Source organism: Triticum aestivum, chromosome 2A (assembly GCF_018294505.1).
Source record: "Triticum aestivum cultivar Chinese Spring chromosome 2A, IWGSC CS RefSeq v2.1, whole genome shotgun sequence".
Taxonomy (NCBI): Eukaryota; Viridiplantae; Streptophyta; class Magnoliopsida; order Poales; family Poaceae; genus Triticum; species Triticum aestivum.
In genome coordinates, this window is record NC_057797.1 from 739,809,383 (window position 1) to 739,824,104 (window position 14,722).

Consider the following 14,722-nt stretch of genomic DNA (forward strand, 5'->3'; position numbering starts at 1 on the left):
AGAAGGCCACTCCCCGCCTGTCAACTTTGAGATCAACGGCCACCAGTACAACAAAGGATACTATCTAGCAGATGGTATATATCCTCAGTGGTCAACTTTTGTGAATACAATCTCGAAACCCCAAGGTGAGAAGAGAAAGAGATTTGCCCAAATGCAATAGAGTGTTAGAAAGGATGTGGAACGTGCTTTTGGTGTGCTTCAATCCCGGTGAGGTATTGTTCGAAACCCTGCACTGTCATGGGATGAAAGGAAGTTTTGGGATGTGATGACTGCTTGTGTGATCATGCACAACATGATCGTCGAGGACAAGCATGATGAGAGTATCTTCGACCAAGGATTTGATTATCAAGGTGAAAATATTAAGCCACTGCACCAAGACCTGGCCACATTTGAACAGTTTGCCTAATTCCACCATGAGATGCGTGATTGGCACACTCATTTGAATCTTCAAAATGACTTGGTAGAACACGTGTGGGATCGCATTGGCAACCAATAGATGTATTGGTCCATTTTATGTTCAGTGTAGATAATTTCAATTTGGTTGTAAAACTATTTTAATTTTCAGACAAACATTTGGGTTGTGAAACTAGTTTTGATGAAAATAAGGGCTTTTTTGGCCTCGACGGACAGGATGGGCAAAGGAATGGGGTCGCGCGTTGGGCGCACGGCCACCACATCCCAGAACACGCCCGGACACGACCCCATTGCCCTACCCAAACGGACAGAATCCGAACAAAACGAACGTCCGTTTGGGGTCGCGCATTGGAGTTGGCCTAACCGCAATGCTGCATCCAAACATTGTCCCTGTTGGACAAAAAAAACTCCAAAAAAGGCATTGCAACTTAAAAAAATAAAAATGGCATCGCAAAATAGCTAAAAACATAAATAAAATTAAATAAATAGTCCACTGTTAGCAATAATGGTTTCCGTGATATATTTATATCTACTCGGTTTCGCTATCTCTCGGGTGTCCGCACAACCATGTCTTTGTCGCAGCCCGCACATAGTACTTAAGTTCAAACTAAAAAAAATAAAAATAAAAGGTAGATCGGCCGCTCGCCCGCGACGCTGATACCGTTGCCGTCTTCAGGCGCCACCGTCCTCGCTGTTGTCGTCCTTGGTCAGGTCGCTGTAGGGAGGCGGCATCTAAAGGTGAAGTGGTGGCCCCCAAAATAGCCCGGCGACCGGGGTGGGCGGCCGATCCTCCATCACCTCCTCATTCACCTCCTTCTCGATGTCCAGCTCCGGCACGTAGACGTCCCCGATGACCGAGAGCGCGAGCATCTCCTCCAGACACACCTACCGCGCCTCCTGGCTCTGCTTGTACTCCCTTTCGAAGTCCTCCATGACGGCCCGCACCAGCCGATGCTCCTCCTTGGTCGTCATGGTGGAAGCTGGCGATGGCGGCGACGATAGGGAGGGAGAGGGCATCGGCGTGAGGCCATGACTCTGCGTGGGCTCGGCGCGCAAACACGCAACGCACGGGGGCGGGCTACGAGCCAAGCCGGCAAAGAAGGTTTGCTGGCGCACGTCGTGCTCGTCCTGAAACCAAGTGTCCCAGAGCGGTGAGTCCATGTTGTAGCGCCGGTCGGCAAGGTACAGGCGCGGGATGTGGGCGCGCCGGCGGTTGCTCTCCTCCAGGCGGGCGCGACTGCTCGTCGGCAGGGGGGGATCGGTACCCGATCTGGGCTAAAATGCCACCCATTGGGGAGGTGGGCATCGGACCACGACAACGGGGTGTCGGTCTGCCAGTACCGACGGCAGACGTCCACTTGACGTACGGCCGGGAAGCGTGCCGGAACCGCGGGAGGGGAGATCGAGAATGCCGCCAGAAGGTGGACTGGGTGGTCACGCTTCCGGAAGAGGCGGACGATAAGCCTGCCTCGTGGCCGTGCTTGGCCTTCTTGCCCGGCACTCACTTCTAGAAGCCCATCGTGACGTGCAACGGTGAGCGAGGTGGGCGGAGCGGTTAGGGTTTGTTGTCGGGCACAGGGAAGCAATGATGTGGGGACGGTGTGGGGAAGTGGAAGTGGACTGCCCAGTCCACGGCTTCGCCATAAAAAAGGACGCGGCCGGGGGCGGCTGGGTGGCTAGCCGGTGGGCCCGTCCAGGCGTCTGGGTTAACTGGGGTCGGTGGGAAGTAGTTGGATGACCGACACGCGTGCCCGAGACGAATGGCGAGAGGACGCGTGGTCGTTCATTCGGTGTCCGTTTGACCGCAAAACATGATCAAAATTATGTCCAGGATGGATCGAGACGGATCAGAAACGGACATTATTTGCGGATGTGGCCGCGCGTTGGACCGTGTCGTGGGTCCAAAACATACATACCCTGACCGGATGGGTCGTGCGTTGGAGTTGACCTTAATTACAACCCAGGACAGTACATCGTCTCGAGTTAGGCTGGTCGTAATGGTAGTATCATAGTTAGTATCATGCATGCCAACTAGGCAATTTTGATGAGGTGGCATATCATGATGCCGTATCATAATAAATGCTATGATACTTTGTGTCATTCATGGCAATAAATAAAGTACTACATAATAATAATATATGATAATATGCATTAGGGAGGTAATATCATACACTAATATCGTATGCATGATACTAGTATATGATCCTTCCCATTACAACCAGCCTTAGCATACCAGAGTGCGTGTTCCGGCTGCATGGCCCAGCAAGTGGTGACTCTTCTGCGACAGCAATCTGTTGATGGGTCGGCCAAGTTGTTTGTTTAACTGGTCGTCCTGGTGCGGTCGTGCAGTGGTCATGACCAAGTCGTTTGGAAGCTGTGGTAAAAAAAATTAGGGTGATACGTACAGCCGTTGTGTTGTTTATGTTTTCAATGCAGATCTAGCGCGCGGCATGGAACTCTTAAAAATGTTTCAGCTTTGTACCGTCAATTAGTGCCGTCTTTCATATTGCTCCTAAACTAAAACTAACAGTACTGCCGTCTTCTGAATTTCTGTTTAAAGTAAAAAAAAGTAGCAGTAGTGCCGACGAAAAGCCATTTCCACACAGGCTGCAGTACAACTTGAGCATATGCACGTGCATGATTCTGAGCCTGAATGGAATCAACACTCTTTCATGATGATTTTTAATTTCAGCTTATCAGATTGAATACTAGAATACTCTGCGGTGCGGGATGCTAAGCGGCAATTTGTCTTCAGGGCCGGTCCCGAGATTTCGGGGGCCCGGGGCGAGACTATACCTAGGGGCCCTTAATATGAACACAAGTATGTATTGTAAGAAATATTTTGGACTGGTAGTCAAAGGAAATACAATGTGTTTCTTTTTTTCTTTACTAATATATCTGGTAGCTTTATTATTAAGTTTATCATAAGTTCTTTCATCTTAATCTGCTATGGTAAAAGCTGGCACCTCATCAAGAATAATGAATAATTTAAATGCCAATGATCACTCACGTTGTCATCCATTTTGATGTCTGATTGTATTATGTGTAGCCCCTATAAGGATTAGTTTATTCCTCCATAGCAATTACCGGCAAGTCCCCAAATATAAAAAGTAATAACCCAACGATATCTATCCATTAATAGTACTGATAAATCGATTATTAGTGTTCAATTGCAACAATGCAGAGGCCATGTCGACGATCATTCATAACTTTTAATCAACCATCATGATAGAATTTCCTAGGCCATATAGACCTATACAAGAGTAACGCTACACGTACAAAAAAGTTACAAGGTTTTACAAAGAGGGGTTAATTTGATTGGTCAATAGGTGAGGAACACGGCCCACCCCCTGAAAATCAGGGGGGGACAAGTTTATGGTTGATTACTAGATGAAAAGAGTCTGTAAAATTCTGTAATCTTTTGTACGTCTAGCATTTTTGCATATACAAATAGAAATTAGAGACGCACCTTCTCTTCTCTGACTGTCATCGTGCCCTAACTTTATCGATCTAGCCTCCCAGCGAGTCAGTGTGGTCTCCTGCGAGACAACGACTGGCAATCTCCGATAGTCCTACCGTCCTCCGACTTAGATTTTCTCCAATGCGAGGCGGCACCATGCATGCATAGTAGATGGATATCAAGCATTGCGATCTTGATCTATTCTCGACGCCTAGTGTCATTGTCGCTTCCCATTAGTCCTATTTTTCTCACAAAATTGGCTGCACAACTCTCAGGTTGTGGATTAAGGAAGGCTTTTTTTGGCGAAAAGATTATGGAAGGAAACTAAGTGCGGATTGTTTTCATAACAGTATCAAATTAATCGACCCTAAAAAAGTACCTAATTAATCGCATCCAATAACTGCTCTATTAATCAAATAGAAGGGCCCTCAATCGTAGTAGTACGAAGAAAGGAAGGTAGGAAATCAGGGAAAAGGTAGCAAGTGCATCGGCATTTTAGGCAAGGGCGCTAGACTAATCAGGATTGAGGAGAAGAATCGGGGGCCCCTTGGCACCTGGGGGCCCGGGGCGGCCGCCCCGTTCGCCCCCCCTCAGGGCCGGCCCTGTTTGTCTTGTCTCTTTCCTCCGGAGAATTCGGATCTGGAATGGTGCACGGCCGCTTAGCTTTTAATAACTACTGTAGTGTACTCAAGGAATGACAAACAAAGAGAATCGTCGCTTGCGAAAAGGCTCTTTTAGAATTTTGTTCTATTTATATGATGACTGTGACAACACAAGAGCATATTTTTTCTTTGGAAAAAAATAGGAGTGCGAAACATAATGCGCCGCCTGTTTAGTTTCCGGAGCCTGTTTGCATCTTTGTATTGTATCCAGGGAGTATGGAGATTTGAGGTAACAGTAGCTAGTTTCTTGTGGTGCAACTGCAAGCAAGTGTTCCTATGTAAACGCTTTGGCGGCTGGCTCCTGGAGTTCATCAACAGCCGCCTGGACTGACTGCCTCCTCCAGCTGGCCTCTCCATTGGACGCCGCTAGGGGTCGTGCCCTGCCTGCGCGTGGCGGTCCGCCCGTTCGTCGGCGGGCACCACTTGTCCGGGCCCACAGGCCAGCCTCCACAAGTACCGGTCCCTCGCCGAAAGCCGCCCGCTGTGGCTTTCGGCTCACATGTACACAACGATTCCTTCAGGTCCAGGCCGCCATGGAAAAAAAGCTTGTGCCCGGAAGCCGCCCGCTGCGGCTCACGTGCTCGCATGTACACAACGATTCCTTCAGGTCCAGGCCGCCATGGAAAAATGCTCCAAGATTCGGATCTCCGAGGGCCCAGGAGAACGACGCCTTTGTTGGACAGATCCTCCGTGCGTGTGGAGATGGAGATACCGGCACCATATATGCCACACGCGGGGATTCTGGCAGGATAAGCAAACGGTCCCGGTCCCGGCCGACCTGGAGAGGAGAGGAGACGTGATAGCTCAGCGTCGATCGTCGAGGTTTCCCGGCTCATCGTCGTGATTAGCCCGGAAATTATTACGGCTCATCGGCGTATATTCACAGGTGCAACAAATATCGTATGGTTTTCAGGAGAGGACGAGCGGCTGAGAGCGAAACATGTACGTACGTATCATAGTACAAAGAAGCAAACACCGCCCAGCAACTTCTCGTGACCTTTTCAGGCGCACAATGGACCTCATACGGAACCTTACCATGTCACTGTGCGAGGTAATCCATCTATGCGAGAAACGACGCTGAACTTTCAATTTTTTGTACTATCCACCATGTTGATGCCTCCACGCCATAGAATTTGTCGACACCGCTTAATATTCTTTTGTCGAAATTACCCACTCTTTGCCACATGAAAAACACACGTGGATGTCTCGTTTGTATAGGTCCATTTACATGGGTCCACCATATTATTGATAAAATGACCAGACGAAAATTATCATTTCTGAACATGATTTTTTTAACACACTACAATTATAGATGCTCACAATATGCATATGCACTCATCTTTACGAACGAACGAACGCACGCACACCCTACCCTTTGAGCACCTCTGAACCGGCACGACTTTTTGACATTGAGGAAATCACCACGCACACGTCTTGTAGTCGACATGAACGTCTCCTCCCACTGAACAAATATCGGCGAAAATTCTGAAGTAAATCTGAAAAAATGTGAGCATCAATGCTAAGTTTAGAACTTGAATCCTGGTGAGTTGATTCCACCATACGAAACCTAAACATCGTGCTACGCACTTGGCAACCCATAAAAGTTAAAGGACAATAGCATAACAAAAGTGCTCGAAAAAGTAGATATCTTTGTTACATATCAATGTCCCATTTATATTGGTAAATCTATTTCGGTCCACTATACACACTTGCTGATAAAACCAGCCATGTAGCATGTCACTTCAGTACATGGTGAACAACCAAGTGGCCTACTTAGTTAGCTACCAACAAAAAATTGCAATCAATGAAAAAGGACATGCTGACAAGAGCAGTAGAACTACTCTAAGTTTAGGTGGTGCCAACACAGGCAGTTTAAAAACCAAGAATATCATGCGGAATATGGAAAACAAAAAAAATCATCATAGATATATGATATGTATCTACTTGCCATGAATTTGAAAATTCAAAGTTGATCTTCACCTTTGAAACCATAAATATTGTTTCTATGAATAGTAGTCTGCTTTATCATTCCCACCGAATTTTGAATCATGTACACTCCACAATTGGATATCTTTTCATTTTTCCCTATGTGGTTTGGATTTATATATCAAAACGTGTGGCATGGTTTATAGTTTATATATATATAATCATCTGTGATTTTTAAGTCGAATTGTACGACAGTAGCACGGTGGCATGTAAATGAAGGCTACCATCAGATTATTCTTTTCTTACACCATCACCACACGATGAATCTTTTCAAAGCAGTATGAGTTCTACGTTCAAACTTGAAAACTCACCAAAAACTTACGTCATGATTGGTGAATAGTACCTTTTCTATCTTTGGTTTGGAGGAATTTTGTAGGATTTTCATAGGATAGGGTTTCTATAAAAAAATTCCTCCAGAGCTCTTTGATTTGTAGGAATGAAATCCTATTCCTATGGAGGAATTCTTCCTATCCTCCACATTTCATAGGAAAATAAACATTAGCCTAGACTCAATGGAAAAAAATCCTATGGTGTGAATCAAAGGGCATCTCCTTTTCTATTCCTATGCATAGGATTTGAGATGCATGTCATCTCATTTCCTATGACTTTCCTATTCCTATGATTTTTCAATCCTATGAACCAAAGGAGGCCTTAGTTTTCAGCTGACAATTTGCAAAAGAATAATCTTGATGTGTGCATTAGGGTACCGTAGCAAGTCGGATTATTATGATTGGAAATATGGAGGCAAGGTTTACCCAGGTTCAGGTCATCACGGTTGTGGCAAAAACCCTACTTCCTACTCTTTGTTTATCGATGGTGGGGTGCACATCAACATGGATGTCAGAAGATGTATCGATGGGGGTGAAACTATGCGATGTAAGGTACCTACAACTATCTCGGTCTCACCTTATAAAGGAGGACCATGCCTACGGTTGGACACATTCTAGTTCGCTACGGTGGTTTGAAGAGTGCTCCGAGATCTCGGGCGGTTCCTTTATATTGGAGGGCCATAGGCAGGGTAGCAAACCTAGGCCATTGCATGGCTTGGTGGGCCCGTACTTTTCCTGGTGGGCAGAATTACGGTAGCCTTCTATCTTTTTCTGACCCAAGTTTAAGTAATTTCTGTAAGAAGTATAGTAGAATCTTATCAGTAGCATTTGACTAATCGAAACACTTGAGGTTAGTCCAGTTTGTGGTCTTATGCTATGTTTTTACATGAGACATGATGGAAAGTCCACACGGAAAGCTATAGATGACGTCTTTGAAGAACATTGATGCAAGTTTTAGTTTTATCACAAATATTCACCATTGATTCCTATTTCATCGTATTACATATATTGTGTTCAATAATAAACAAAAGTTGGATCATTTCAGCAAAAGAAAAACATTGCTATCTATCATGGAGAACCTTATTGGATGCCATCCAAATAGGCATGCTTTTCTGTCCACGAGTACATAGAAAGAGAATGTACACAAGACTAACTAGTATGAATGACTCATGAACTAAGCGGAGGAAGTGCTACATGATAGATAGAAAGCGCTCTCATTAGGCTGGCCATAGTGGGGGTAAGGCTGGTCACAGTGGGGAGGAACTTAGGAGTAACATCACACACTCCAATACAACTTTGCTTATGTGGCACGTATTTAATGAAGAGAGAGGTGCTTGTGGTAACTAGCTAAGTTACCGGAACATCACACATTCCAAGAAAAAAATGAGTCTATAACCTAATAAATACATCGTTGCATGACACTACATAGATGTTCCTACCCACTATGGAGGTAGTAACATAGTCTAGGGAAGTGTGAAGTTACTAGCTTATGTTCTTGCCCATTGTGACCAGCCTAACATAACTAGTATCATGTACTTGGGACTCGCAAACATGCTTACGTGGCAGATAATTAAAGAAGAAAGAGAGGGTTATAGTAACATAGGTAGATATCGTAACATAATAAATGTTATGCTATTATGTGTCATGCATGGCAATAAATGATACTACTTTATGATACTATGCACTATGGATGTAGTATCATACACTAGTATGTTACTCCCCACTATGACCAGCCTTACATGATCACATAATCCCTACTTCTTCCTTTTAAAGTAACTAGTAAATGTGTACGCCCAATGGACGTTGATATTAGGTAGTATATTAATTGCCGCATATATTAGGTAGGATACTATTTATGTGTTAACTATGTGATTACCATTGACTTAGATTTTGGCCACGATACTAATTGCATGCATTATGTAGGATATTCTTTATGAATTAATTGCATGATTACCGCAAGTCTACATTTGGTATGGTATTGGTTGCACGTTAAATATGTTGAGCGGACACCATGAGTGGCCTGGTTTAATGATCGAGATTAGTTGGATCTACCCCCTGGGCATTTTGACATTGGTATAGATATAGAAGTTGATGACAAAGCATACCTCGTTCCAACTGCATTATGTGTCGACCACATGAACATGCGCCATTTTGATGGGAAATAACAATTAAGGTACCTCCGCTGAAGATGGTGTGTAGTGTTATGTTTCGTGAAACTTCATCTGGGCAGATGAATAATTAGTTATTTCTTCTTACATGGCGATGTAAAATGATAAGGATTTTTCACAAAAAAATGATAGCAACTTCTTTAGACAAATGGAAAGCCTTCGAAAGCAACGGTTAGCAAAGTGAACCCCTCCTGCATGCGCCTAGCATTGATGTGTATATGTGGCCATTTTTAGGACGCACTCGATCCCCTGTTTTGAATGGATCTTGAAGACTTAATCGTCAAGGATTCTCTTTCCGTATTGCAGAGAAACTGCATATCCTGCAGATAAAAGGGAATATTCAAAGCATACTTGACTTGCAGTAGTAAGTACCGATTGATTATGAGAGATTTAGTCGCTAATAAGTGTATCATGCATGACATCTCTCGCGGAAAGAAATGAACATCACACTAGTGGAGCTCCCTTTCGCCTTCGTTTTCGCTGGAGCTGTGCGCTTGTAATTTCGCCTCCCTGACTCGCCTTGACTACAACAATATTCTATGTGCAAAAAAGGAATAAAACGTAGAAATTAACATGGAGGATCAGCAAGCACTGGAGTAACTTGGATTCCATCGTGGCCTACAACTTGTTGATTTTCTAGCGAGTAGTACTGCCATGGGAAGCCCTCACTGGTTGAGATAAAAAAAAATCTAGCCGAGGCAAGGTGAACTTTGTATGTCAGTCGGCGGGTGCGTGCATCATCTCATTTGATTGCTCCACGGAGCTGGGGAGTGCTGTTTGTGGTTTGTGACCGTGTCACCTCCTTGGTTGGGTCGAAAGTGATGCAAGTGCGTCACAGATTCTTCCGGTCTGAAATTATCTCGGCTTCGGACCATGAGTGGTAAAAGCGGCGGCCAGGTGTCGAGCCATGAAGGTGAAATATACTCCGTCGGCACTCCACACCCTGTGTGTGATAGCGGCTGCAACAACTATGTTTTCGTACAAAAAGATTGTACCGGCACATGGAATGCATAGTCTTCATTTGCTCGTCACGACAAGATAAGGTGCTTGAAACTTTGTCCGTTCGTCATGAGGGCATAGTCTTCATTTGCTCGTCACGACAAGATAAGGTGCTTGAAACTTCCTTCGCGGGTGATCTGGCCCAGTAAATGTACCGGGCGATCGATCGGAGTTCACGGGATGATCAACAGGAAAGTTAATCCTGATTTGAAAAACGGAAGTGACAGCGATTTCCGCAGTGGAATCTTCATGGCGCCCTCACGAGATTAGGTGATAATTTAATTCCATATAAAACGAGAGCTCAGGCGCAGAGATTCCATCGCCATCGTCGCGTGACTTGAGTCAGTGCGCATCTCGTGCCTGATTAGCCCCCAGCTTGTTGCGGTTTGGCTTGTCTGGATTCAACAGGGAATCAGCCCGTCCGGGATATTCTGCGCCGGCAGCCAGCAGCGACGAAACGCTTCCTTTGGTGGTTGGCTGCAGCCGGCTGCTGCACTAACATTCAACCTTAAGCATTGACCCGCTGTTTGTTCTAGGACTAGTACTGCCTGAATGCGTGTTTTGTGGGACTTATTAGGGTACTTTAGGCACAGCCTGTTGGAATAATTTGGCACTAGAAGAATGCTGTCAACAATTTAACGTTCTTGTCGGTGTCACTGCTCTGGAGTGTGGAGGTTGAGTAAATTCACCGGAATCAACCGCACAAAATAAAATTAAAAAAATCGATCTGAAGCACTGAATCTTCCTCTTGACTTGTATTCACTTTTACCATGAAGTTGGCTTGCTCCTTTTGTCCTGGGAGAGACATCATGCCATACCGTTGGAAAATCTGATGCCAGGTAATTGGCCTGTACTACAAACCAACGAAATGCCCTGCCGTGCTGAATCCAACCGGCCTCTAATTGCACGGCCTCTGAAATAGAGCTGCCGGATCCGTTTCTTCATCGTTTGTATAGTACTGGAGGAAGGAACATGCAGGACCGCCTACCGATCCGTTCCCTAGCGAAAGAATTAGTACTCCCTTCATTCTTAAAAAATATAAGTCATTTTACAGACTCCAACATGAATTACATATCGATGAAAATAAATAAATCTACAGTTTAAAATATGTCTATCTACATCGTATGTGGTGCCGTGTACCGGAGGGAGTAGGACGGCGTGAGTGCCGCTCCCTCCCGGACGTCCGCTCCTCTCCCTTCCCCTATAAATACCCCACCCTTCATTCCAACACACACCAACAAACAGAGCAACAACAAGAGCACAGCATCACGTAGCCGTAGCGACACAGAGAGAGAGAGAGATCCAAGTGCCTTCAGCCACCTAGCAACACACCACCCCCAGCACGCATACATAAGCACGCATGGCACGCTGGGCCATTGCCATCCACGGCGGCGCGGGCGTGGACCCCAACCTGCCGGAGCACCGCCAGGAGGAGGCCAAGCGCGTGCTGGCCCGGTGCCTGCAGGTGGGTGTGGACCTGCTGCGGTCCGGCGCCGCCGCGCTGGACGTGGTGGAGGCCGTGGTGCGCGAGCTGGAGACGGACCCCTGCTTCAATTCCGGCCGGGGCTCCGCGCTCACCCGCGCCGGCACCGTGGAGATGGAGGCCAGCATCATGGACGGCCGCGGCCGCCGCTGCGGCGCCGTCTCCGGCGTCTCCACCGTTAAAAACCCCGTTTCCCTCGCCCGGCGCGTCATGGACAAGTCCCCGCACTCCTACCTCGCCTTCGACGGCGCCGAGGATTTCGCCCGCGAGCAGGTAATTAATTCTATGATTAACCCAATCCTGATTACCCTCCGTTAATTCTGTTTCCTGCCAAAAAATGCACCCCACTCAATCAATAAGGAAAAATATAAACTGGGTGCATGGCGATCTAAGCACCACATATTGATATTGGTATAGTAAATTAACATTTTTAAATTGGAAAGTTCACGTGACGGAACGGACGGAGTTTGTCATGGAAAGGGTCCTTGGAAACAGAGGTACTCCCTCCGTTCCGAATTACGAGTAGTATACAGTACTTGCACGTGTGGATGACGTGTGGGGCACTTTGGTGCGGTACACCATGTGTGCACAGCTGCATGCAGCTAACTTGCACGGGAAATACCGTCCCTTCCAGAGACGGATCTTCATTTCACATCCAGCTCCATTCTTATGATCTTATCGACTCCCTCCGTTCCAATTTACTTGTCGTGGTTTAGTTCAAGCTTTTCGTGCTTGCTCGAAAAATACAGTACAAGACACAGTTTGCTCAACCCAGCAAGTTAAAAAGATGCACGTGCTTGTCTCCCTTTCGTCCCCTGGTCTTTGGAGAAATGTGTGTAGTGAAGATAACAGCCGCCTTGCACCAACCAAGCCACACCCATTGCCAGCTCGCCACGATTTGTGGTCAGCGCAGCCTACTTACGATATTCCCATGCCACTCCAACTTAAATTTGTCCTCTCCTACGTATTAAAATTCCACAAAGCTTATAAGTTTTCTAGTCAAGATCGTGCAGCTAGCTAGCAGCCGCACAAAGGAATCCATCTTGTCGCATGCAGCAAAGAAAATGGTTCGATGCATGTGCACGATTTTGTGTGTGTGGCCAGCACCATTTTTCATTACTCTGTACAAACTGAATAATTTGCTAATCAATGTAAACAGTGCAAGGCTATACACAAGAAGCAGTGGCAAATAGGAGTGTCGTGCCGGATCCATTAATTTAACCTAGGAGCCTCCTCTGTTTTTGGCGCCAAAACTTGTGCACGGCATCGCCTCCTCCCTGCGCACCACTCGAGCCGTGTGGTTGGCAGCCATCGGCCGCCCCGGGACCAGGCCACTTGCTCCCCGTCCGACGAATCCGTCGTCCGTACATGGTCCACCACCCCGACCATCAAGTGACAGCAACTGGATCTGATTCCATGATTCCTACAGAATCCCGCGCGTTTTCCCTGCAGATCTCGTGGCCCTGCACTGTGCCGCAAAATTAAAACGAATCTGCGGTCTTTATATGCATCCAGGGTTAATTGGGATTAAAAACAGATTGATTTTTCAATGCGTTGATCTGATTTTGATGTGTTTGCAGGGCCTTGAGGTTGTGGACAACAGCTACTTCATCACGGAGGAGAACATCGGCATGCTCAAGCTCGCCAAGGAGGCCAACACCATCCTCTTCGACTACCGCATCCCGCTCGCCGGAGCCGACACTTGCAGCGCGCTGGCGGCCGCGTCAGAGAAGAACAACAGCAACGGCATGGTGATGAACGGGCTGCCCATCAGCATCTACGCGCCGGAGACGGTGGGCTGCGCGGTGGTGGACTCCAACGGCTTCACGGCGGCCGCCACCTCCACGGGAGGGCTGATGAACAAGATGACGGGCCGCATCGGCGACTCGCCGCTCATCGGCGCCGGCACCTATGCGTGCGGGCACTGCGCCGTGTCGTGCACGGGCGAGGGCGAGGCCATCATCCGCTCCACGCTGGCGCGCGACGTGGCGGCCGTGATGGAGTACAAGGGGCTGCCTCTGCAGGAGGCCGTGGACTTCTGCGTCAAGGAGCGGCTCGACGAGGGGTTCGCCGGGCTCATCGCCGTGTCCGGCACCGGCGAGGTGGCGTACGGGTTCAACTGCACTGGCATGTTCCGGGGCTGCGCCACCCAGGACGGATTCATGGAGGTCGGCATCTGGGAGTGAGCAAGTGCATCTCGGAGTGTACATACATTTGGCCATCCTGCGATTGCCATCTGGTTCTAGTCTAGGAATCATCGGTTAGCACTCGTTACTTCATAACCATGAGCAACCGGATAATAAACATGTGACGGCCTATGATGCACCACGTGCCTGAAAAAAGTTCAAAGTTCCATGAATTACTTCTAGTGTAAAATTGTTCCATCTTCATCCAACGGCTGTAAACAACTGATGATGTTCATCTTCCACCTTTGGCTTCTTTTTTCTCACGTGTACCCGCCGGCCAGCCGAGGCATAAACGCTTGCCTCCCCCCTCCCCTCCCCTCGACTTCTTCCCCCCGCCGTGCTGGTTGTCGCCTCGACATCCCTGCCACATCAAAAAACAACTTCGGAGATCTCTTGCGCCCCACCCCCTAATACTATAGATAATGTGGCCATGGCTTTAACCTAAGATAGATTTCCGGCGAGGTCCGCCGTGGCTAAGAAAATGACCAACGTATGAAAAAAAATCCAGACACCTGAGAAATAGCAAAACCGAGTAAATGCAAATATATCGCAGAAACCATTATTGATAAGCTTCCTTTAAAAGTTGGATTGCACTGACTCCTAAACGTTCTATTTTCAGGGACGTTATTGAACGAGTGCATCATCTTATCTAATTATATACATGCATGCATTAGAATAATGGCATATCAGACTGTTCCTATTAAAAAAATTTAAGGAACAATCGCATTTTTGCCCTTAATGAGAACCTGCCCATGAGGTCTGCTCTTACTTTTTGACTCTACTTAGTTTTGCCCTTAGATTTGTTTAATAGGTTGCCTGAATGCCTTCTATCACCGTGTCGTCTGGTCAAAGGCATTTGGCCTAAAATGCCCCTCGTAGCACAGGCGCAATGTCCCTAACATGCGGGACCTGCTGGGAAAAAACAAAAAGAATTATGGATGACCCATCTCTCTCTATCCCTTACACACCGGACCCACAGTAAAAAAACAAAAGGTAATAAACATGACTCCTCTCTCTCACTTACATGTGGGTCCC

At 47.0% G+C, this 14,722-nt stretch overlaps 1 protein-coding gene across 1 annotated transcript; it reads left to right on the forward strand.

Annotated features, from left to right (window-relative positions):
- The first annotated feature begins 11,254 nt into the window (after positions 1–11,254).
- LOC123190760 (probable isoaspartyl peptidase/L-asparaginase 2) lies at positions 11,255–13,927 on the forward strand. Its single transcript, XM_044603469.1, has 2 exons — positions 11,255–11,774; positions 13,082–13,927. The coding sequence occupies exons 1-2, from the start codon at positions 11,379–11,381 to the stop codon at positions 13,685–13,687; spliced, it is 1,002 nt and encodes a 333-aa protein (XP_044459404.1). The 5' UTR covers positions 11,255–11,378; the 3' UTR covers positions 13,688–13,927.
- Positions 13,928–14,722: the final 795 nt, after the last annotated feature.